At 43.4% G+C, this 24,522-nt stretch overlaps 1 protein-coding gene across 1 annotated transcript in view; it reads left to right on the top strand.

Moving 5' to 3' along the window:
• The window catches only part of oprl1 (opiate receptor-like 1), an 87,844-nt gene that overhangs the window by 4,308 nt on the left and 59,014 nt on the right, over positions 1-24,522 (top strand). Inside the window, exon 2 of the mRNA XM_061058318.1 lies at positions 4,579-4,818. Within this exon, the coding sequence (XP_060914301.1) occupies positions 4,610-4,818 (209 nt within the window). The 5' untranslated portion in view covers positions 4,579-4,609. The remainder of the gene's footprint in view (positions 1-4,578; positions 4,819-24,522) is intronic.

The following is a 24,522-nucleotide window of genomic DNA, read 5'->3' as shown; positions in this document are numbered from 1 at the left end:
ATATAAAACCTTTAAACCTCAACTCCTGATTTCTAAATTGTGTGGCTGGGCACTCTGAGGCTGAGGAGCAACACCTGAGGAGAGAGAGAGGGAGAGAAAACACACATACACAACAATACGGCGCGTAACAATGATCTATACGAGCTGCAACGGAGACAAGAGTCGTATATTCTCATGTACCGGTAACCACTCGGACTACAAGCTGGAAGGTTAAAATAAGCAGAGACCGCATCTTTTATACACAGTTTACATGAAGTGCTTGATTTTTACAACTGTTTGTATAATGTGTTTCCTCTGAGGAGGAGCTTCACAGCCTCCACACATCGAGCACCAAAGACTCGCCCTGCAACATCCTGATCTCTTGTATGTTTAGTGGTGAGGAATACATGATGCTTGTTCTCCACTTCTGTGAACAATGCCGTCCTGATTGAGCCTCTTTGAAGGATTTTCACCTTTGTTTTGTAAATGGAGATAACATTTCCTCATTATCGCGCACCCTTACCATAGTGTTAATGTCAACTTGCAGATCTGAGTGTCTGTGTATATCACAGCTGTCACACACACATACTTGGCGGATTAAGGCTTTTTATGGTTCTAAACTTTACTGGGCTGCTCTTGGAGATTGTGGCTACATATCACATTGATGCCAGCTGCATTTAAATTACTTGGATGTGAAATAGTTCCTCTAGAACAACGCTGAAATAGAGTTGTTGAAATTCTGCCGAAACAACACTTAAACCCTGTTAAACTCTTCCCTTTAATATCATTACTTCTACATCAGCCCATGATTTAATATCATCGGAGACGGCTGACTATAGCGCCGTGTTTTTTATTCCAGAAGGTGACACAAGTAACCTCCAATAGCAGCTGATCGAAACCCCCTCTGGACGGGCACAAATGAGAGAAGATAAACTCATTCATTAGAATAACGCAAATGCCATCTGAGGCTGGAAACAGTAATGAAATGCCACAATGAATCACACCGCTGCTCTATTAATGATGTCATCCTGTTGCATCCTCTTGCACAATGTTGCATTCCTGTCCTCAGTGAGACACTTTTTGTTTTTGTCAGGCTGTCCCAGAAAAGTGTTTGAAACCCCCGACAACTATTTGATACCTAGCGCTAATGATGTAGCATTTAGGCGTCAAAACTAGGCTGCTTGCAGTATCTTAAGTCCTCTTTAACAGGTAATGGAAGTGTGACTGTGGCCCTGCAGCCCTTACATGGACACACACTTTAGTCTGTAAGTTTAACTGCTTATTCATCGCAGCGTTGGCAGCCAAAGTACAAACAGCAACATGTGCCCACAGTGCTGCTGCTGCAGCGCAGATCGAAACCTGGAAAAACGAAAACAGAGGAGGATTGCTGGATGTGAACGAACGAGGAATGGGAAAAAGAGACATCAGCAGAGAGGAGGAAAAAGATGAGGAAGTGATATGGGGGGGAGGCAGAGAGAGATATTAGAGCATATATAACCCATGTGTATTCAGCTTGGCAGTAACCCCGGGGAAATTCAGCAGCACAGCAGAGTTACTTTGCTGTTTTGATTTGATGAATATTCATGATCAGGCGGAGGAGAGAGAGGGGAGGCAGCAGTTTGAAGTGTTGCTGCTGCAGCCTGTTTGAAATGGTGCTGCAGAGCAACAGAGTAGCTGCTATCCAACCCTGTGCCTTATATAACCACATCAGCGCATAGATCGCCACTGTTGTCTCCAAACTATAAATAACACATACATAAAGCATGCTCCTTATATTCTTAAAGAACGTGGGCACTGAGGTTCAGTCCAAGTCGGCCTCACATACACAAACCTTCCTCCTAACCAGACAAGCTACCCCAGGAGTCCGTCCACGCCTTCCAGCCATTCCCTTGAGGATCCCAAGGTGTACCCAGACCAGATGGGAAATAATCTCCCAACATGTTGAACGCGTGCCCCAGGGCGTACTCCCAGATGGATCTCCCTGAAAATAACTCTACAGAAGGAGTCAAAGCTGTGTTTCCATCGCTGGAGTTTTATTCAGGGACTAAGAACTTGCAAAGGCACTCAGAGGGGAATTTACTAAGAATGGATTGTGGTACCCTGAATTGCGCATCAATTGCTCCATCTCAAGGTCCTATTCACCAAGAGTATTGCACTTCAGATATTCAAGTGCAGAAACACCCATAAAGTTGTCCTGCTCTGTGCACTTTGTGTCCAATCGTCGAGCTCAGCCGTCAGCACCTCCACCTCTCTGCTGCATGAAGCTGTGCCGTGCGCTCTCATCCTGACGGAGATCAATTCTATAGCTTCCTCACTGGATCGAACCAGCAAGAGCATCTTGTTTAGATAAAAGAAACACTCTCATCCTCGTGCTGTGTAACTGCTCCAGATCATCTCCTCACATGTGGATGAAGTGTGTGTGTGTGTGTGTGTGTGTGTGGGTGTGTGTGTGTGTGTGTGTGTGTGTGTGTGTGTGTGTGTGTGAGTGTGTTTGTTCCAGGGTTGAGGCTTGGGCAGCCCCAGACTGATACACTAGTCGGTAGAAAGACCCTTTAGATAACCAGAGAACCAAGAAGTCTGTCCAGGTCGTAAAACACATAATACAAAAGTTGAATCAAAAAGGCGACTGGACTTTGGAGTCCAGACATCAGATCCTCAGACAAGACAAGATAATTATTATTATTATTATGTTATGAGGAGCTGCACGGCGGTGGAGGTTCCTGGTTCAAATCCAGGGACAGGAGCCTCTCTGTGTGGAGTTTGCATGTTCTCCCCGTGCATGTGTGGGTTCTCTCTGGTAACTCCGGCTTCCACCCACAGTCCAAAGACATGCTCGCTAGGATAATTTGTGACTCTAATTTGCTCATAGTTGTGCGTTTGAGTGTGGCTGGTTGTCCGTCTCTGCATGTAATTGACTGGTGAACAGTCCAGAGTGTACCCCGCCTCTTGGTCAATGACAGATGGGATTGGCTCCGACCCCCCCTGTGACCCAATATGTGAAAAAAGCAGAATAGGTAATGGATGGATGAAAAGATTACAAAAGTGTTTTAAAAAGGATTCAAGCTTTGAATTTGATAAAAACCACATTAAACCACAGTGTTGGTCTGAGTGCATGATGTTAAACAATGGTTAAAGTCTAATTATTAGACTGCCAGTCAGTGCCATTAATCCACAGCTGATAACAGACCCCACAGAATAATTAGAGAAGTATTGTTGGTTTTGGTCATTGGATAAAGAAAGAAATATTGAACAAAACAGTCCTATCCATTTTACCGCACAGCCAGCTTTTAATTAGCAGTTATTCTAAAAGAGACCAATTATTTTTCCTCAAACACTAATTAGAACCGAGTTATATGGCCGCTCTTTTTACTGCATTAACACCTATAACGACCAATGTCAGCCCCCTCTTCCCCCCTCATGTGTTCTCTGAAGTCCGTCTCTTACTCTCGCGCATCTTGACGTTAATATATTCATCACGTGGCAGTTCATTAATAGAACATTTGATGCCTTCAACCCCTTCCTTCCTTTCAGTTTCCTCCATCCTTCGACTTCATTGCTTCCTCCCCCTCATACCCACCCACCCACCCACTCACTCTCCATTCGCTCACCTTCTCTCTTTTGCTTATCTTGCATGGCTTTCCTGCTTTCTTTCTGCCTTTGTGTCTTCCCATGCTGCTGCTGTATCTCCACCTTCTCGTCTTTCTGCCCCTCACAGCGTCGTCAATGCAACAAACGACTGCTTGGAGCAACCTTTGTTTTACATTTGGAAAAGCAGGAAGCAGTGTGACATTTAAATACTGCACTATGATATAAGTCACCAATGTTCATGCAATCCTGCAGCCCGTCAACATGTTTTTTACAGAACAATATCCAGATTTATACGACTAAAAAAGTGGTAACCTCCGGTGTTGAACAATGAAGCCAATGCGGAAGTGTAAAATCCTGCAGTTCCTCGAGTGTCCACTTGGGGCTGGAAGCACAGGAAGTCACATACACAACCCATTCAAAAAAGCCTGTTTAAAAAAATAATAACTCATCTGTTTTAATTTCTTGAAGGATAAGAGTTATTCACAACGAGACGCGTAGTTGACCTGATCAACAGGTGGCCGCGGTGTAACAGTTTGTCAGGAGGCTTAAAACCCGCCTCAGCTCCAGCTCTTAGCCTCATGTTAGGTTGACTGAAAGTTTGGTTGAGACAGAAATTTCTAGCATGGCGACCACCATCGATGGGACTCCAAAGCCCCCTGCAGGAACAGATGGGTGATGTCATCAGGCTTTGTCCATTAATATTTACAGTCCATGCTGAAAAATAACCAACACACACACTCAAGTTGTTTTATATTAACTTGCTTTCTAACTGGCTTTGTGATAAAGGGTCACTACAAGAGTGATGTCACAGATCCATGTAGTTCACCTGCACATCACTGCAGCAAGGTGAGAAGTGAAACGTGTAGAGATTGGCAAAAAAAAAGAAGCTTTCTTGGCAGGTGTTTAGTTACTCTTTAAGTATGAGCCATAGTCAGGATGGATTGTTGAATACATTGATGTACTAAACATGATAACCCGTGTTCAACTATACTTCTTGTTTTGTTCTCTCAGGTGGGTGTGAACTCGCTCCCCTCACTCAAACATGGAGTTCCCAGACGACTTCCTGCTGGCCGAGCTGGGTCACCTGCAGTTCTACAACGACTCGCTCTTCCAGAACAACTTCACCGACGCCAGCAATGAGACGGAGGCCTTATTGCCGACGGGGGTGAAGGTCACCATCGTGGTCGTCTACATGATTGTCTGCGTCATCGGCCTGGTGGGAAACTTCCTGGTCATGTATGTCATCATAAGGTAAGAGGAAGGAGATTTTCCGCAGGTATATGTTGCAAAAAAAACCAACAACTGAACATAGTCTTGAAAGCAATCCATTGTGTGAGAATCTTCAGAGAATCAAGAAAACTAGGACTATAACTTCAAGAACGTTCTTTAAGAAGTTTCAAAAAGACCTCTCCATGATGTTTCTTATTTCCACTTCTTCTTTTTCATCTTTTGGGACCCTAAAAGGGCGTTTCAACTCTTGTTCAAACTACACCCTAAATGGACAAACTCCGGTTGCAAAGTACCAACACAAGTTTTGGTTTCGCTCCAGTACATTGCTTCAGCAGCAAGCTAACAATAGGGTGGTAGTGGCTGCAGCATCATTTTTGCTGGTAGTTGTACCCAATCAGGATACATCCACTAAAAGTTAATGTCTTTTCCACCGATTGACTCAGGTTGTCATTTTAAGTGTCTAAAGTTACGACTCCACTGCTTCAGGCGAGGACACTAGTGATCGCGCCGGAGCACTAAACTCGCCACTAGAAGGGCGCATACTCACTGAAAAGTTGGCCGCTTCCGATTTTCTCCTGGACCTCTCCACCCACTCTTGATAGCCAAGATTATTGCTGAAGGTTACGCAATAGGTGAGATAGCCTCAATGAATGCACCTGATTGGATAAACGCGTGGCTAGTCCGGGCGATCCTTGGACTCACTTAGACGCATAGAATAGAGCTCTGGTCTCTTGTCTGGCGAGCACGCCGGAGCCCGTCTTGAAACCCACCGCAAGGATCCCAATATGCATGGTGCGACTGCCTCTCCGGCTGAATGAATAGAAAGCGTTCCATCATTGGAGACAGTGAAGCTGCACGGTAACAGCTTAGAGCTGCTTGTCCCTGGGCTTCATTCCGTAGGTTTGTTTTTTTGTGGTCCCGCTCTTTTAGCAATATACATCAGCATTGCGGTTTATAACGTTAATGGCGTTTTGAAATCTTTCACTTGGTATCACATAATCACTACAGGTGATCCCTGTGTGTGGAGGTCGTTGTTGATGACGTGGTGTATTCCAACTACCATCATAAAGTGAGAGTGCAGGATAACGTCGACAAAAAGCAGCTGCGGAAAATGTTTCAAACCACAGCATAAGAAGATTTGTAACAGTGGACGTCTCTCTCTCTCCCTCTCTCTCTCTCTGGGATGGCAATTGTATATGGACAAAAAAAAAAGAAACAATGGTCTGCAGATAGATTTTGGCGGCCGTAAATATACCTGGGCAGCCTGCCCGAGTATTGTTACTGTGTGGGAAACCCTGCTTACTCAGAGCACTTGCCGTTTGGATGTTCAGCTATTTCTGCTAAAAGCCATGAAAACACTTTGAGCCCACTCGTGTTCAAAAGGATAAATGAGATCTCACGGTCTCAACACTCGTATCTTTGTGGAAACTCCACAGTCCAGACTTTGAGTTTAGTGTTAAGCTCATTTTCAGCCAATCTTCTAAATCATCAAAAGGGCTTTTTGTGTAAGAAGTGATAATCCAATCCACACTGAAAGGATCCTTTAAAATAACACATCTATAAATATTCAATAGAAACTCAAAGATAGGCTGTTCGATCTTTTCACAGTTTAAGGTTCTGAGCATTCAGCTGAATTCAAGTCAGAGTTAATTGTCTCTGCAGCCGCTCTCCCTTCGCTGCCGGTTGTCTGTGAATACTGGTGATGAGTTATTAGTCCTTCAGTCACTGCTTTGATTAAATACACTATGCAATATGTAATCATTGAACACGTACTACTATTCAATGTCTCCGCGTTCATTCTTTTGAAACCTCAGATGGGCACTTATTTTCAGTAACCCATCTTGAAGGTGTTGGTCAGGGAATACCTGACGCATCACTTTGTCAGGTATCTCAAAGGTGAACGCTCCTCAAACCCTTGGACACATGCAACCTTTGTCGTTCTAAAGTGTCCATAGCCTGAAAAGTAAGGAACCATTGATTTAAAGGAAGAATGTGCAACTTTTTGATTCAGTAGATGTCGCGCTTGAGCATTAGCATGAAACCAAAACAAACTGCTGTTTGGCCACACCTCCTCCATACTGAATCCTCCACACCTCCCCTCGCGTTTGCACAAAGGACTTATCAAATTGGAACGCACCATAATCAAGCACTAAGCGCTGAGAGCAAGCGGCGGACAAAATAGTCCTTTGTCTTGAGCTGCATTGTTGTGTTAGCATGCTAATGTTAGCGCTCTTTAGTTAGCTCGTAGCGTCACATTGCCTGTCAATTTACACAGAATGACCGTGATCTAAAAACACTTACATGACATCCAAATAACGAGTCAGTATGTTCTTCTTCTCTCTAGTCCCTCACTTAAACAGCTTTTATACACAAGGGGAGGAGCTGGCCATCCTGTCCATGTAAACACGGCTCTGACAACAACACAGACAGTAGACAGTCATGACTCAGCAAAATATTTTCAGTGGATATAATGTATTTCTGCTATATTTATATGTAAAATGTTTCACATTCTGCCTTTAAAAATAACTTTGCATCTTTGAAATCAAACTCAAATTCAGCAGTTTGGGGAGTAGAAGGCATCAGGGCTCCTTTAATCAAAATGTACCAACATCAACCTCTCTCGTGTGTATGTGTGTGTGTACACATGCCAGATTGCTGGATATCTCTCTGAAAAGCCTTGCAGGCAACTGTCTGGGTTGTTTGTGTCACTGTCCTCTGCACACGTGATGTTTGTGCATGCATGCACAGTGTTGGCCTGTGGAGCTGGTTGAAAGTGGCACAGGTGAACACATGGACGTAACATGAGTTTTGTACATGTGTGGTCATGGTCGGTGCGATGATGTATATCATGTTAATCCAGGAAACTGTATGCATGTACCACATGTTGTTACATTCAGGAGACCTTTCTGAACTTCTGCTCTGTGTTACAGACACATGGCAGAACATGGCAGTGTTGTGGAAATCATTTCTAATTGTAACCCCTCTAATTGTAAAAATCAGATTATAATCTGTCCATCAAGGTCAGCGTCGCAATAAATCTGAGGAAAAACAAGACTGTTGGGTCATTGTTAGGACTGTCAAACAATTACGATTAATCACTGAATGTCAAAAGTGAATCACGATTAATCAACTTTTTAATGGCATATTCAATGTTCCATTTTATTTTGCATTTCAAAACAGTTTTTTTTTTACGTCCATACTGTTTGGCGACTAGGCCTGGTGTTAATGTGATGAATTGTGGGTAATTACCTGGAGTGGACTTTTCATCTTCATTCTACCCTGGAGGGAAGTATGAGGTTCAAGAGCTCTGGTCCAATATATGAATGTGATGGGACGGACTGACAGACAGAGAGAGAGAAGAAAATATGATAAATAAGAAATGAAAATGTAAATGAGTTTTTGTTTTTCATCTGTGAGGACCAGATGTGACATTTTGGATGCAGTTATGAAGAAACACTCGGCTGACTAAAGCGTGAGTCAGTGTGTTTTTTTAGGAGCAGATGGGAAGAAGTGACATTTAACCTACACAAACACATGCCCACGCAAACACTCACATTTTACTACTATTGTTCCTGTAACAATGCCTTTTTTTCTAACAACCAGAAACGGTAAACCTCAAGCTGTGAGGTTTATGCACTTCCTGTTGGAGTTAGCAAGTCTTCCAGTTTAGATTTTATTTTTTTGGTTTTCACCATTTTGTCGTCAACAGCCGTAAGAATCTTTATTTGGCATTGCGTTTGAAAAATGTCTGAAGTTGAAATGGGCCCCCAGAGTCCTTTTTTTTCAATGTAATGAATTCTTGTGCTTCCACCAGATGCACTGAAGAGTGTTTAGAAAGCATCCCCAATATTGGCACGCCTCCTAAAAAAAAATCACGTGGCCAACTAGCATAAAACGGTACTGGTGATGGGGATGCAAGATTTTGAAAACGACAAGAATTTGGAATGAAAATGGAAACATCCTTCTCTAAGACTTCATGATATCTTAGTCACCAAGAATATAAAAACAACCACATCATCACTTTGGATACAGTGAAAACGTGCTTTTCTAAGGAAACTGTGAGTTCATAGCTTCCCAACCGTTCTCCGTCCTTTAAAGAAGCTGCCTCTCCAATCCCTCACAGTCACAGCCAAGAACCATGAAGTCACTCTTTCACCGCCAACACAAAAAACAAGCTGAATCTGTAAGAATGAATGACTGTTGAATGTCTTCCATGTGGAGACTGCAGAGAGAATGAAAGACAAACACAGGCTCCATGTGTGTGTGTGTGTGTGTGTGTTTGAGACGAAGAGCAGCAGAGAGACACAGAAAGGTTGACTAGTACAATCAGGACTCTGGGATTTTACAAGTGGGCGGGTCACACAGTTATTAACCCAACAACAGAGAGACACTTTGTCATGGCTCTCCTTTGTGGTATCATTGTGATGCCTTAGGAAGCATCTGTTTGGCATCTGTCTCAAGGTTTAGCTTCTGTTTTCTTTCTCTTTAACGAGTGGTCGCATTCGGTTTGGCTTGGTGGAAAAACTGCTCGGTTACATTCAAGAACAGAGGATTTGAACCCTGATTTTGGGGGTTTGCAAATGACTTTCAACATGGAGAACAAGAGAATCTCTTAGGGCGCACTCGCACTAGGCAATCTGTTTCATCCCCAAAGGTCCAGTCCATTTCACCGCTTCAACCTCAAAGTCCAGTTCCCTTCAGCACGGTATGGGATGACTGGGCCTAGTGTGAGTGCACCCTTACCCCCAATTCACACATATTCTGTGCGCGCCGCGGCCCGTCAGCGCCACGGTTTTGCCCCGTCGGACGGCTCGCGCCCATTCACACGCACACATGGATCCGTTTCTGGGACGTCAGCGCAGCGGAGCGCACCCATGACACATCACAGGAGAACTACAAGATCCCGCAGGAATAAAGAGAAAAACATGCAAACAACATGTTGCTTTGTCTCTCTGAGGATGCATTGTTGTTTTGACGTAATGTTTATAAAGTGATGAAAAATACGATCGAGAGTCCGTATATTGTGTGTTATTTTGAAATTGACTGGTTGCTCTGTGCGTTTCCTTGTCGCAGCGTACTCCGGTGAAAATAGACTCGCTGCGTATTTGAAACGGAGCAGAGCGTAGTGCCGTCGGTGGCACGCGCCGGAGACGGACCGCATTGTGTGAACACAATGATTGACTAGAGTGGCAGCTAAGTACGGCGTAGTGCGCGGCGCTCACGGAGTATGTGTGAATTGGGGGTGAGTATTGCTGCAGATGGGTTTTTGTTTTGGAGTTGAATGACAGCTTGGTGTGTCCCATGTAGGGCTCGGAATCATAGGGTAATCCCCGATGTACAAAATGGGATACGGGTATTTTGATGGTATAATCATTATTGTATCACAATACAGTGATTCTGCAAGACGGCCTGATAAGGATCCATCCCAAAAGCTAATAACGCTTGCAACATAACCCCATGGCTATCCGACGCCCCATCATGCTCCATCATTTAACAAATGACGGGCTGAAGATACTTGAAGACACTAATCCAGTATTATCACTGCACCTTGTCAGCTGCGAGGTTGTTAAGCCTCTCGCAAAGTCTTCACCGGCTTCACACCTGCTGCTTGTAAACAGGCGGAGGTGTAACAGTGCTGTGTGTAACGACAGTGCAGTTGCACTTAGAGGCCTTCGGTCGGTGCCAAACTTCCGTTCATGTTACCCTCTTTCATCTCGTAAGCTCCACCGTGAGGAGTCTTGAAGAAGGGACACTGGGGAGTCGAGTTGGCAGGGAAATCTTTTTGGGGTTCCATATTTATTTGTTAACTTTTAAGATGTTAAATATTAACAGTACGTCTCATACACCGAATTATACAGTATGCATGAAACCAATGTTCACCAATGTTCAACCAATCCACCCTGTTTAGCTTTAACACAAAGTTATGTTAACTTTCAGGGAGCAGTGGAAATGAAAGGGAGAGCAGCCATAAATCACCACTTGAATGCCAGACTTAACAACAGGTGGAAAGCAGCAGACAGCGGCTGTCCAATGCAGCGCGTCCTTGTAAACAAAAGAACGATAAAAAGGCACAGAGGAAAAGCTTTCAAGAGGCATTAATTGAGGTCTTGTGTCTGACGGGAAAAATGCGTCTCTTGGCGTCTTTTGGCTTTGTTTTGTTTTCCAGGACATGCTTTAGCACTCTACCTGACAGCGCCGCGAGCTAAAGTGTGTCTTCAGCTCTCAGTGCTGTCAGAGAGCGCCAGAGAGGAAGAGCTTTATCTCGCGGCATGCAGAACATCCAGTGCAATGATTTGAGATCATACCAACAACAGGAGCCACGAGTGATTCCAAAGAGCATGTGCTTAGTGCTACAGGCCCCCCATACAGTGAGTATATGTGGACCACAGGGAGAGAGAAACATTCAGCAGAGAACCGCTCGGAGACAGAGACAGGAGAATCAGGGGACGGCAGACTGAAGCCGCGCTCACAGCAAGCAGGTTTTATCTTTTTTTTTTCTTGTGAGGGAAAAAGTGCCGCCTGGAGGGATTTTTGTTAAGGAAAAATGTTCTGTTTCCATAACAACAGTCCATTCCAAGTGCACATTTTAGGACATTATCCTCCCTCCATATCAGTTCTGAGACATCAAAACAGCACACTACCTCAGAGCGAAAAAACCGAAGGCAATGTAGAAAATAAAGAAACAAGGATTTGTAAATGTAAGGTGTCCAGCAGGCCTTGACTAAAAGAACATGTTCAGAAAGTATCAGGCAAATTGTCTCTCTTTTATTCAGCCGGGCTCGGGTCTAGAACAAAATGACTTAGGGTGCTTCTGAGATTAAAGGGGGTGCAGCTACCGGCAACAGCAATGAAAAAAAGTGTTAGGGGTCCCGCATGTGGTCCCTGAGGAACAGACAGGTCACATGCACCCAGTGGCGATTCTAAAGTCTGTTGGGGCCCTAGGCAAAAATGAATTGGGGGCCCCCTCCAACCAGCATTCATCCCTATAATGTCTGCCAGTTTCCCGACGCTTACTCGTCCCCCTCTTTCTATTTTCACTCCCAGACGGATAATTCCTCGTAATTTTACTTTGGTGACTTTCACTGACTTTGGTTTCCACAGAGTGCTGTCAGATGGGGGCCCCCTTAGGGAGGTAGCATACTGTCATTGCAAAATTTGCACATTTGGAGCCACTGCTGTTGTTTAATGTTTGTCAGCCCTTGGGGTTCCCCCTACTGGCCTTGGGCCCCGAGCAGTTGCCTGCCATGCCTAGTGATGAACAACACCTCTGCATGCACCTTTCATGACCATCAGCCTGTATTCAACCGGCCTTAACAGAGGAAAGAGCGTCCATGTTCAGTCAGAAAAGTTTTAAACATCTTCTGCATGGACCATGCTGTGTTCTTGGTTTTACTTAAGAGTGTTTTAAAACTCTTTTTCCGCCCTGACTGACAGCATCATGTGGCAGGCGACTTGATTTTTAAATATACGTGTTTACCTACCAAAGCTCAGCCCGGAGGAGTGTTTTGACATGTATCTTGTTCTTTCTGAATTTAAAATGACATGTGCAGTGTCTATCTATGACAGCGCTCTGAATGGCTGTTTTCAGTGTAAAAAAGAAAAGAAAAATACATGCTACAATGTTTTCTGAGTTCTTAAATGCAGTGGGTGGAAAGATGAAATACAAATCAAGGAGGCGTTGGGTGTAAAAAAGTGACACGTTTTGCATACTTTTGTAGTCTGTCGTTGTTTATCTGAATTAAGAAAAAAACTCAAAAAGAACAAAATAAAGAGCCAAAGGTGAGAGGGGCTACAGCTCAGCTGTGCAGCAAATTTAATACAATACAATTTCTTCCTGATGGATCAAACCAGAGGTGGAATAGCGTTCAAGACAAGTTTTCACCTGATGTGTCGTCCTTCTAGAGGTGGGGAAAAAATCGATTTATGTAAAAATCAATATCTTATCTTCTAAGATTTTAAATAGAGTCATAACTGTCAAGAATTGTTTTTTTTTGTGGCTAATCAGTCACTGAATGCTAAGTGCTAATGCTAACTCTTTAACTCAGTAGAATGCCAAATGGAGCTGCAAGAAACTCAGCCAGTCTCACAGATGACTGAAGTAGACCCTGAAGTATGTGCTCATTCAAAAATAGACTTTGAATCATGAATCCAGAATCCAAAATAGATTCTGAATCCAATCGTGACCCCAAGAATGGAAATGGAACCGTGAGACACCCAAAGATTCCTAGCCCTACTTCCTTCTTCTCCATTGTTTCCTTTCTTTATCAGTATCATGTGTGTGTTCTTCTGTATTTGCTTTCTTTTAAAGTGAAAAAAAGAGAAGCATTTGAAGTCCCAGCTGTTTGAGAGTTTATCTCACCCCTAGATCGCATGAATACGAAAATGACCTGAATTTTATTTTTGCAAAGCGGCCGGTCACTTTTCTGTCAGCTCTGACCATCTGCTGTGAAGAGAAATCTGGCGTTTGAAGTGGGTCTTCGGTTAGCAGGGAGTCTAATTAGGATGTGTGTGGACTCTGAGCGGCACTGAGCGGCCCACTTATCTGTGTGTTTGACGGTAAACAGGCTGCTGATCTCTGAAATGATGGACAGGCTTCCTGCTTTATTTAGAACAAACCTCTGGTGACCGGTCATCATTGATGCATTTTCACTTTCTGCTGGCTGTTTGGAATCATGTTGACCTCATAAATTCAAAAACTAAGCGTGACCTTTGAACAGGAAGTTATGCTCTCGAATGGAGACTTTAGGATAATTCAACTGTATAACATTTGCATAACAGGTTTTTAAGGAATAAAAAACCTCAGGATTTAAAGGTCAGAACTTTGTTTGTGGTGGTCTGAAAATGTGCTCTGAAATTAATATTGTGAGCCTTTAAGAAAATATTTTTGCAACATTGTTAAAGACCCCCATTATACCCACTTTCATCTTGTCGGTCTGAGAAGTCAATAGAGAAACTTTGAACGATTTGCAGCTCAAAAAACTCCTCATCTATCTGATACAGGTGTCAGTAAAAAAACTAATTTCAATCTCTGCTTGAAACAGTTTGTTTCAGCTGCTGTCTCTTTAAAGCCCGCTTCTTTCTGATTGGCCAGCTCTCTGGAAAACCTTCAGTGGGCAGAACGCTGCAGGGCTGCCAGAGGAGGGCTGCTCTCCAGTGCTGGGAGAAGAGAGCCTATGTGAGAGGTTTCAACGGATTACTTACAGGAGGACTTCTCCGGAGATTCTCTCGACCTAGCAGTTCACATATGCTCCTCACAGCGGGGGGCTTTCCCTGTCAGGGGGGAGGGGGGGTCGGGGGATTTCCCGACATAAGACATGATGTAAATAAACAACGCAGAAGTAGCGGCCGTAGCAACAGAGTCCGCTAGACGACTGTGTGAAAAGGGTTTTAGAGGCTTGGTTCCATATCGGGGAATTATCGGCTGATTTGCAGAACAAGCCGTTTGGCGCCCTCTGCAGACTCATCCTGGGATTACACCAACACATGTTTACCTCATGATCTGAAACTTTGCCCACGTTTAGTTTGAGCATCCAGCATTGAAACACTACAGTATATGTGAGTTTTAAAATGGGGATCAGCATAATAGATCAACTTTAAATAACTTTTTACCGTTTCTGCGATGCTACTTCTGCTAGCCCTTTAATGGCAATTTCCATTTTGTGTTAGCATCAAGCTAAGAAACTAATATCTTGGTTCATCTGTTAGAAACTGCACTAGCCGACGCTGCTAATTCTGATGCTAATACTCGTAATAAATACATCCAGGTTAAACTTTACAGTTTGGTTTGCAAATGGCATTTTTCATGTGATTGCTCTTTTTGTGTTGATTGTTGTTCATGTCGGTTTCCCTAAGAGAACTGCTTAACAGCTTACCCATCAGCCCTTGCTGTTCCAGCCCACTGCTCGTTTATTTGTGGGAGTCTGCAGACCTGCAGCGTCGTGTTGAACACAATAACAATCCCTCAGTCTGTTGTGATGTTTTTTTTTTTTTTTATGTGACTTCAGCTGCTTGCAGGCGGCCAAAAGTGTCTCGCTGAATAGACAGAAACACCAAACATTGATGATTTGGCTCACAGACATGAAGCCGGCTGAATAGGTAATTAAACACAGATGGTCCGAGTGTGAGAGGGAACGTGTGTGTTCGGGGCTCCGTGAATGTACATACACAAACACACACACACACACACACACACACACACACACACACACACACACACACACACACACACACACACACACACACACACACACACACACACACACACACACACACCGTCGATTTGACCTCACATTAGTCAGCTCTTTGTAGAACTTCATTGAAAGCCATTATAGTTATTGTGAGTGTCTGTGACCTTCAGGGTGACGTCTGAGGTCAACATCGACTTTCTGTGTTTTTTTATTTACCACTGCATCGTATTGTGTGTGTGTGTTTACGTGTGTGCGTGTGAAGGTGTATAAAGAGCCCGGGGGTGTTACTCTGAGTTTCTCAGTGAAAATAGATCGAAGCAGACGGTACTGAGGCAAAAATAGAGCAAGGTCAATAAACAAAGAGAAGGAAGGGCAAAGGAAAAGAAGAAATATGAAATGAAAGAATTAGGGGGGAAGGGGGGGGGGTTGCCATGGCTGCTAAAGTAAGCTAATCAGAGTGTGTGTGTGTGTGTGTGTGTCTGCTATTGTAATCTGCTTTCACTGAGCGCTATATAACGATCGACCTGATGACGGAATTAAAAGACAGATTCTTCTAAAGATGTTTTGCCTGAAACAAACTTTTTGGTGATGCACTTTCAAGTTGAGGTAAAAAAAAAAAAAAAAAGTCGGCTTTCTCTACGTTCTCACCTGCTCGTAAAACTAATCGCTGTATTCTGAGTAGTTCATACCTTATCAATCAGAACATCATTTAATGAAGATCCATTCTTCTAAACGTTTTGCTCTTGTGGTTGACTTTTTTGCCCGAGTGTTGCTGTGTGTCAACATTTATATTTGCCTGATTTATATTTATATTCCTGTGTTGAATCTTCGCCCGAGTGGCTGACACAAGGGCGATTCTAGGGTCTGTTGGGGCCCTTGGCAAAAACTCATTGAGGGCCCCAACGACCAGCGTATATTATTGTTTCCTCTTTTTTTCCCACCCCTAGACAGGTAACTCCTCTTCATTTTCCTTCATTGGTAAAGTTTGGTTAGCAGGGCATTGAGAGTGAGTGCTGTCCAATGGGGCCCGATTAGGTAGGTTTCCTGTCGTTGCAAAATTTGCACATTTTGAGGCAATGCTTTGGTTTAAAGTTTGTCAGCCGTTGAGGGGCCCTCTACTAGCCTGGGGCCCCCAAGCAGTTGACTGATACGCACCATCGTGAATACTTCTAGAGCCCGACCGATTAAATGACCAGCCGATATTATCCGACGATGTTAGCACACGAAGTGAATATCGGCATCGACAAAATGTATCTCTTGTATGCTCTGATATTACTAAATTTATTCACCAGTCAAATATCATTTCATTTGAGTTTCATTGTTTTACACGAGCATTTTCTCTCTAGTCTGGTTTACGTGTATGTGTGTGTGAGGGAGGATCTTCCTGATGGTGACTGTTTCTGGGTTAATACTGAAACCTCATGAATAAGGATGTATCTGTGTTACAAACACAATAGTGCTGCAGATTTTTTACTGGGGGGGGGGGGGTGACAAGCGAGCGGTCGGTTTGGGTCTGTGGAATTTGACGAGCAGTGTTGGGAATTATTCAGAAACGGACTCTTGATTACATCTTCTGGTGAGTGGGTGAAGCAGTTGAGGAAGGATTGCTGACTCATGTGTAGCTGTGTGTTAAAGAGACATGCAGGGAACCCTGACATGCCATCTGTACGAGGAGAGAGAGAGAGAGAGAGAGAGAGAGAGAGAGAGAGAGATGACTGTCATGTCATAACTGCGAGTCCTTGACCCTGTGACCTGAATCCTCCACACATGGACTGATGGTGTGTGTGATAGTGAGTGTGTGCTCCCATCTGTTCCCCTCCCAGGGTCTCATCTCTTCGTGTTCAGACTCAGTGGGATGTAAGTGTCCAAGATTTCAGACCTTCAAAAACAATATATTCTCATAACAGTCGATATAATGTGGTGATTTTCGTTTGGGAAGAAAAAAAAGAAGCTGATACGGCTGCTTCCTGCATCTGCAAGTTCTTCTGTCTGGACCTGTGGTGTGCCTGTCAGCATGTGTGTGTGTGTGTGTATGTGTGTGTGCAACTCACTAATGATCCTGCCTCTTCCTCCCTCCTAATGACCAGGATGAATTATGAGGCCACTGACTCTGCACTGCAAATGAATCCCTCAAACCAGGAACGAATGTGTGTGTGTGTGTGTTGTGTAACAGACACCAAATATAGTCCCTCTCCCTTCGACACAGACACACCCTAATTTGCAAATTCTAGTGAAGGACATCATGGATACTTGTTTTGACCTAGCCACAGTATCGACAACGAGCAGAGACTGAGAGATGAACCTGGAGCATTACAGGTGTTTACCATCGCTTGAAGTGACTGGAAAAAAAAAAGTACAGTCTATTTTCAATTCTTTGTCCTTCCCTGTATCAGCTCTGAAAGCACTCAGCCTCAGCTCTGACAAACACCACACCTGACAGTACGATGCTCTTTTCTGAATGTGTGCAAAGAAACACCAGCAGTAAAACAGCAGCCTTGTGGCACTCGAACGTTGTGTATAGGAAACAGTCAAGGTAAGCCTGAAACTGCAAAAAGAACAACATCTTCCTTTTTGAAAGCACAGGATGTTTAGGACAGCTGTCACATCTGCAGGCTGCGACGTGATGAACGGTGATCAACACTCTGAAAGCCAAATCCAGCAACCTGAACAGAATGTGCGACGACACCCATCCTGTCAGAGGAGATGGGACGGTTTGATTACAGATTGTTTTTCAAAAGGAGGACAGAGATAGGGACAATAACCGTGTCATGTTTCCTCTTTGATACTCTATCCCTACTTCATGTTCAGCTGCAGCGTGAGTCAGTGCACTGCAGTTAGTTTACTGCACTATGAACTATTTTTATGGATATTATTTTCATGGATGAATTGTCAGTTGCAGGCCTTAAATGACCATCAGGGTGCATCAGGAGCATAGTACGGTGGCTGGGAAGTGGGAAGTGTGAAACTCTTTTACAAAATGTGACAAATTGACATTTTGAAAAAACACATTTACAAGATGTGAAACACTTTAACCAGTCCCCAAACAAAATTTACAAACGACAGCATCTTTGGAACGTACCAAATGCAGGAAGTGACCCGGACGTGCATATGTAGTGCTTCTGTCTCATCGGTGTCCTTTAAAAGCAAAACTGACTAATCTGGATCAAAATCAACCAATAAATCAATTTTTATTTGTATAGCGTCAACTTATAACAAGTGTTATCTCGAGACACTTTACAAGAAGCAGGTAAAAGACCTTACTCATTGTTATGTTACATAAAGCAGGTAAAAGACCTTACTCATTGTTATGTTACATAAAGCAGGTAAAAAGACCTTACTCATTGTTATGTTACATAAAGCAGGTAAAAAGACCTTACTTATTGCTATATTACAAAGATCTGGCCTATCCATCATGAGCACTTTAGCAAAGCAGCAAAAGTTACAGTGGTAAGAAAAAACTGCCTTATTAAAAGGCAGAAATCTTCGGCCGGATCCCCGGCTCATGACTAAACAGCCTTCACAGGCCTAGACTTCACCGGGCTTGGAAAGGGATAGGGGGACAGATGGGATAAGATGCAGGAAGAGGGATAGAGTTCCACAAACCCGCTCTCTCTCCATATCTCTGTTCTCCAAGTCTTTCCACCCAAACAAACAGAATGACCCCTCACTCTGTTATTTTAGAGACATGCTTCTCACACACACATGCACAAACAGGAGCTGTGGACATTAGTGCAGAGACGTCAGAGTGAGGCTGCGACACACTGTTATGCAGGGAGTGCAACAGAGCGGTTGGGGGTTCAGTGCCTTGCTCAAGAACACCTCAGCAGTACTCGGCCTGGCACCTCTCCAGCTACCAGACCAACGTTCATAGTATGGTCCGCATCCGGCAACCCACCGGTTCCCAACCCAAGTCCCTGTGGACTGAGCTGAAAATGCATGAACATGCACAATCCCTTCTGATAACCGTGTAACCATTGATTGATTCTCAGGTCATATCACCCACCTCTTCTTTTTCACAGGAAGTGGAAGTTTGGGTGTTTGACGTCTGCAGAGAAGAATGTGATTCTGATTGTGTGGCTTTCCTTTCTTCTCCTTGTAATTTGTTTGTGTGTGTGGGACCTGCAGAGTTTTAAAGGTCGTTTAAGTGACTCGTTCCTGTACTGAGACGTGTTAAAAGGAGACATCTGCTCGTCCTCTGTGTGTGCGGCTGCAGTCACTGAGAATCAAACTGTAACTCTGACACTAATGAGGAGCCAGATGTGACGGGGGAGTACAGTAATGGTCCCTATTCATCTTATTTAGCTTTTAATTCTCCTTTTTCTCCTCAAGTGCATCGTACTGAGTTTGAATAATGGACACAAAGACTAAAAATCAAGTACTTGGATTGAATTAAAATAAGAGTCATTAGCTTCATTTGGCACCACTTACATTGTTCACTTGTCATTTATTCTTATAATAACACCCCCCCTCAATGTCTGTCTCTTTTATCACTCCTCTTTCTCACCGACACATTTTGAGTTAAGTAAGCTGCCAATTTGGCTCAATTTATTTCTCTATTTTTTTCTCCTAATTCATTGAATGTGTTCCCAAACCTCTCTCTGAAGCTCCCTTCTCAGCATATGTTTATCTCTGGCCGGTGGAACGATGTAATATCATCATATTGGGCTCTCTATTCAAGTCTGTGTGGTTTCAAGTGCAGATTTGATTTAAGACTTTCCCCAATTTAGCTGCTGAATTTTACACAGGGATTTATTTTTTCCTTTCTTTTTCTACACTCAAATAGTAGTGTAGTGCTGAATTTAACCATGTTTCAGTTTAACATTGTCATTATGTTTTGATGGACAAATATAGTTTTACCATATGGTGTCAACATACATGGTTTTTGTGCAGTTGGAAAAAGGAGCAGTATGTAACTCTGACACCTAGTGTTTAAAATGGGTACTACAGTCTAAATTCTAAACATCATAGAGAGCTGTCTCCCCCCCCCCCCCCCTCCTCTCTAGAGTCGATGCTCACGCAGGTCACCATGTGGTGGACACTGAAGCTTCAGTGTTTATCCAGCTCTGCATGGGTCTGTAAACCTTTCTGTGTTCTAACCTCTCTCCATTTTTCAAAAGCATCTCCAATATTGATCCTAGTTTGAGCACGTTTCTGCTCGTGGAGCTTATTAGAAACATGCAGAGGCTTTTTAGACCTGATAACTGCTCTCATATCTGGCAAACCGAGGGGCGTCCAAAACGGCCGTGTGGGGGTGTGTCTTAAAAGCGCCTACCTTCTCTGGTCCAAACAAATCCAGAGCATTCAGGAGCAGAATCTAAAGTTAGAAGGAGGACATACTGGCTGCTGCATTGTTGTCAGAGAAGCCAGCACTTCAACATGTTTCCTTAATGTCTGATCAGATAGTGAGGTCACTTTATCATTTCAGTCAGTAGATATCTGACAGATTGGTCCTTTAACTTTATTTGGTCCAAGCCTTAAAGAAAATGGATCGAATATTACGTATGGGTCAGTCAAACAAACATGGGACCCTCACCCTCATAACATGGTCTCACTGTCTTCTTTAAAAGTTTATTCAATGTAAAAAAAAGAGAACAGACCAAATCCAAACGCTATCGCAGAGATTTGTGAGTTGTTGTGAGTTGTTTGAAAAAGATCACAGTTCAGGACTGTCTTGGTCATTACCACAGACAAATGATCCATCTTGGGATATATGATTTAATTTGATTCAGAACAGATGATGATGTATTTAGCAGGAGGACGTTTTCAGTATTTTGCCGGAAACATGTGTTTCACCTGCTGTATACGGCAGAGCAACATGTGGTGGGCAGGGACGCATCATTTCTTCACAACAGCAACAGATTGGAGTCTCCTGGGAGGCTGGGAGAGACTCACACACACACACACACAGGGGGCACAGTCTTGGTGGGGTTAACGGCGTGTGCAATCATCCCTGCTCTGGGCCTCTGTGTGCTATTTCCCTTAATGAGAGCATCAGATGGTGAAACAGAGCCAGGCCATTTACCATCATCACGGCTAATTTCTGCTCCGCCCGCCCGCCCCGGTCAGGCTGACGTAGCCTTCCTACCCTTGACTGCGTCTGTAACCTGCAGGCTTCTGGACTTTCTCCTGATTGTTAAGAGCAATAACGAGCCAAGATGTTGTTTTTTCTTCTTCTTCTACAGAACACTTCATTTGCACCACAGTGAGATGTGGATTGGAGTTTGATGGGGATTGAAGGGAAGGAATTTTACTCAGAAATGTGTGTGTGTGTGTGTGTGTGTGTGGGGGGGGGGGGGGGGGGGGGGGGATGTTTGTTTAACCATTCGGAAATATAAACGTCAAAGGTGGGACCTCGGCAACACAAAGGCCACATGAGCTGCTGACGTGTCCTCTAACGCAGGGGATCCCAAAGTGGGGATCGGGACCAGGAGAGGGGGATCTTAAGATAAGAAGAAATAAGAAATAACCATACCATTAATGGAGATTTGTGCTGATGTATGGAGGGTTAGGGTTAGGGTTAGGGGGTCGTTCTATTGGGGGTTATAACTTTTTTTATTTCGAGATTAAACTTGTAAATTTACGAGAATAAAGTTGTAAATTTACGAGAGTAAAGTCGTAAAGTTACAAGTTTAATCTCGTAAATTAACGAGTTCGAGACCAGCCTGCGCAAAAAATGATGAAAGTAGAACTCTTAAAGTCTTTAAAGAATAAAAGAATAAAGTTGTTATTTTAGTCTATATCAGAAGAGCAGCAGCATCCTGTTCTCAAATGACAAACGTGGAGCATCTTGTCCTAAAGGTTTCACTAATAAGGAAATAGGCTTCTTCCTTGTGTAGTCGGTAAAAACAGTTAGTTCAAGAGAAGTTTTCACTTCAACTTGTAAGACCTTGTTTATCTGTAACATGATGAACAGGACACAAACTGTCTCTGCACATGAGACACTTTGATAACAGACACAAATAGTTGTGTTGGGGCTTTACTTATGCAGATGTGAAACTTCACATGCTTTTGGCACATCATCATCTTCACATTGTCTTTAAAATATCAGGACCCTGAAAAGATACTGCAAGAAACTGAAGAAAGAACCACAGTGACTTGGAGGAAGTTGTGTCTGCAGAGGAAAAGAGCAGGCTGGTCTCAAACTCGTCCATTTACGACTTTAATCTCGTAAATTCACAACTTTATTTTCGTAAATTCACGACTTTAATCTCGAAATAAAAAAAATATATAAAAAATGTAACATGGCCCTAATCCTCCGCTGTAGCTCAGCACCCTCAGTCGGTGTAATTTTAAAAATATTGGAAGTCATTACAATCCCATCAGGAGTGTCAGTGGGGCTGCATGTCATTAAAAGGCGGACAAACAAACAAATGGATCAGAGAGATATGAGACGTGCAGTTTTTATTCATCCCTGTTGGCCTAGAGAAGGCAGTGGCTGAGATAGTATTTGAATATTATTCTGCAGATCTCTCAGTGACAGTGAAACGTTTGAGTGTGCCCCGATACTTTGTCAGCTGCATCAGACGTTAACGACAGAAATAATCAAAAAGTCATTCTCGCAAAGAGAAAGACGGCGCTAATTATATAAACAGACACAATGTCTGATTATTACCGCGCGTCATCAGATCCCTCTCTCTCTCTCTCTCGCTCTGCCTCTCACTGGCTCAGATTTCTTCTTAATCTGTATTTAATTTTCCTTTTTTCATTTCTTATAAAGACTCTGATTTCCATAACAATAAAAAATTATCCCATGCTGTTATTATAACTCCCCAAGAAAGAGACTGAACACATCGGCTATCTATCGCTCCCAGAATGCACCTGAAGTCGCTCCCGGGTTGCTGATTGGATAACAAGCTGCGGTCTCGGCTGATAACGGGAGAGGATGGGGAAAAAAAATAATCTCGCAACTGATGTTTATAAAAGCTAATTCAATAGCTTGAAGTGGTTGATTCACCTCTGTGTCTCATGAAACAACAGCAGGGAAGAAAAACAAAACACTCACATTCACATGTAAATGTCTCTAAATTAGATCAGAAGAAAACAACAGAGAGGGGAGGGGAGTGAGAGCGAGAAAAGGGAGATGATTGTAAGCGTGCAACATGAGGGTAATTAAATTGTTTATGTAGAGTAGGGGAGGAAGGGGGGGCTGCAGGAAGGAGAAGAGATGAGGTGATGGATGAAGAGGGAGAAACGAGGGAGAGCAAAAGATGGATCATGTTGAGAGGATGAGGGGACTCTTGAGTGATGGGGTCAAGCCCTTTAATTGGGTACTTGTTGGTATGGAGAGGTGTTTGGCAGAGATGTAAAAAAAAGGGGGAGTGTGCATTTCTTTCACCACGTCCATCTTAATATGGACGTGGTGGAAATCAACGTTGAAAAAAAAGGACAAAGAGATGTTAAAAAAGATAACGGGGGAAAGGAGATGTGAGGATATCGGGAGAGGAGATTAATAAGGAGGGAGGGGAGAGCTTTAGTAAGGAAAACAAAACATCAAGGGTCAATTTGATGTTACCCACTCTGCGGACTGTTGAAGAGACAAAGTGAAGAGTGAGGAAAAGGTTAAACAGAAGGAGAAGGGAAGGAGCCAGAGGTGGAAGCAGAGAGCGAGAGAGATGAGATCTGAGGAGACAGGAGGCAGAGGAGAGGAATCCTCAAGAGGAAAAAGGGAGGAGGGAAGGACAAGGCAAGGAAGATAAAGATGTGAGCAGACAGAGAGGTGATAAATGAAGAAGAGCGGGGGCTTCTTAACCAGCGTGGGTCACCTCAGGGGGTTGGGGGGGAAGAGATGATTTCCAGCCCTTAAAGGGAAACTCTGACTTTCATATAACAGAGACCAGATTCAGACTTTCAGCATAGTGGATATCTGTTTCAACAAAAAACTCTATAGAGATCATCTCTTCCTATGGCGGAAATGAACATACTGCGCCTTTAAACATATTTTACACCAATTTGGCTGACTTCTTGTCTCTGCTCCCGTATTAGCTTCTTTCCTTGGGCTCACTGTCTTTTAATAAAAGTAAGTTGCTATCTGACATTTTTTCAAGAAGTAAATCTTAAAGGGGACATATTATGAAAAATCCACGTCTAGTGTTTTTGAACATATATTTGAGTAACCTGAGAGTCTACTGACCCCCAAAATGTGAAATAAACCCATCCAGTCCTTTGTTTGTGGTCTGCATAAGTCTTACAACACAGAGAAAAATGCTCTGTTTCAAATGTGCTCTCCTTGTGATGTCACAGTGGGATTCTGGTAAAAAGAAAAAATCCCCTCCCCTCCCCTGGTATCTCCACCCATGGACTCCACCCCCAGACTAGAACAAAATTTTTGCGCAGGTCCGCCATTTTTATTCTCGCTACAGAGGAGTGATGTCTACTGGGAAAACTCAGGGGGGCTCTTTGCATTTAAAGAGACACACACACCAAAACGGAGCGTTCTGAGAGAGCTGGTTTATACAGGGTCACAAACCTCCTCTGGTGCTTGATTCATGTTATATTTTGAGCAAAGACCAGCACAGATGTTTCATTTAGACCACAGGGG

The sequence above is a fragment of the Labrus mixtus genome, chromosome 15, assembly GCF_963584025.1.
Source record: "Labrus mixtus chromosome 15, fLabMix1.1, whole genome shotgun sequence".
NCBI lineage: Eukaryota > Metazoa > Chordata > Actinopteri > Labriformes > Labridae > Labrus > Labrus mixtus.
This window is presented reverse-complemented; position numbering and strand designations above follow the sequence as displayed.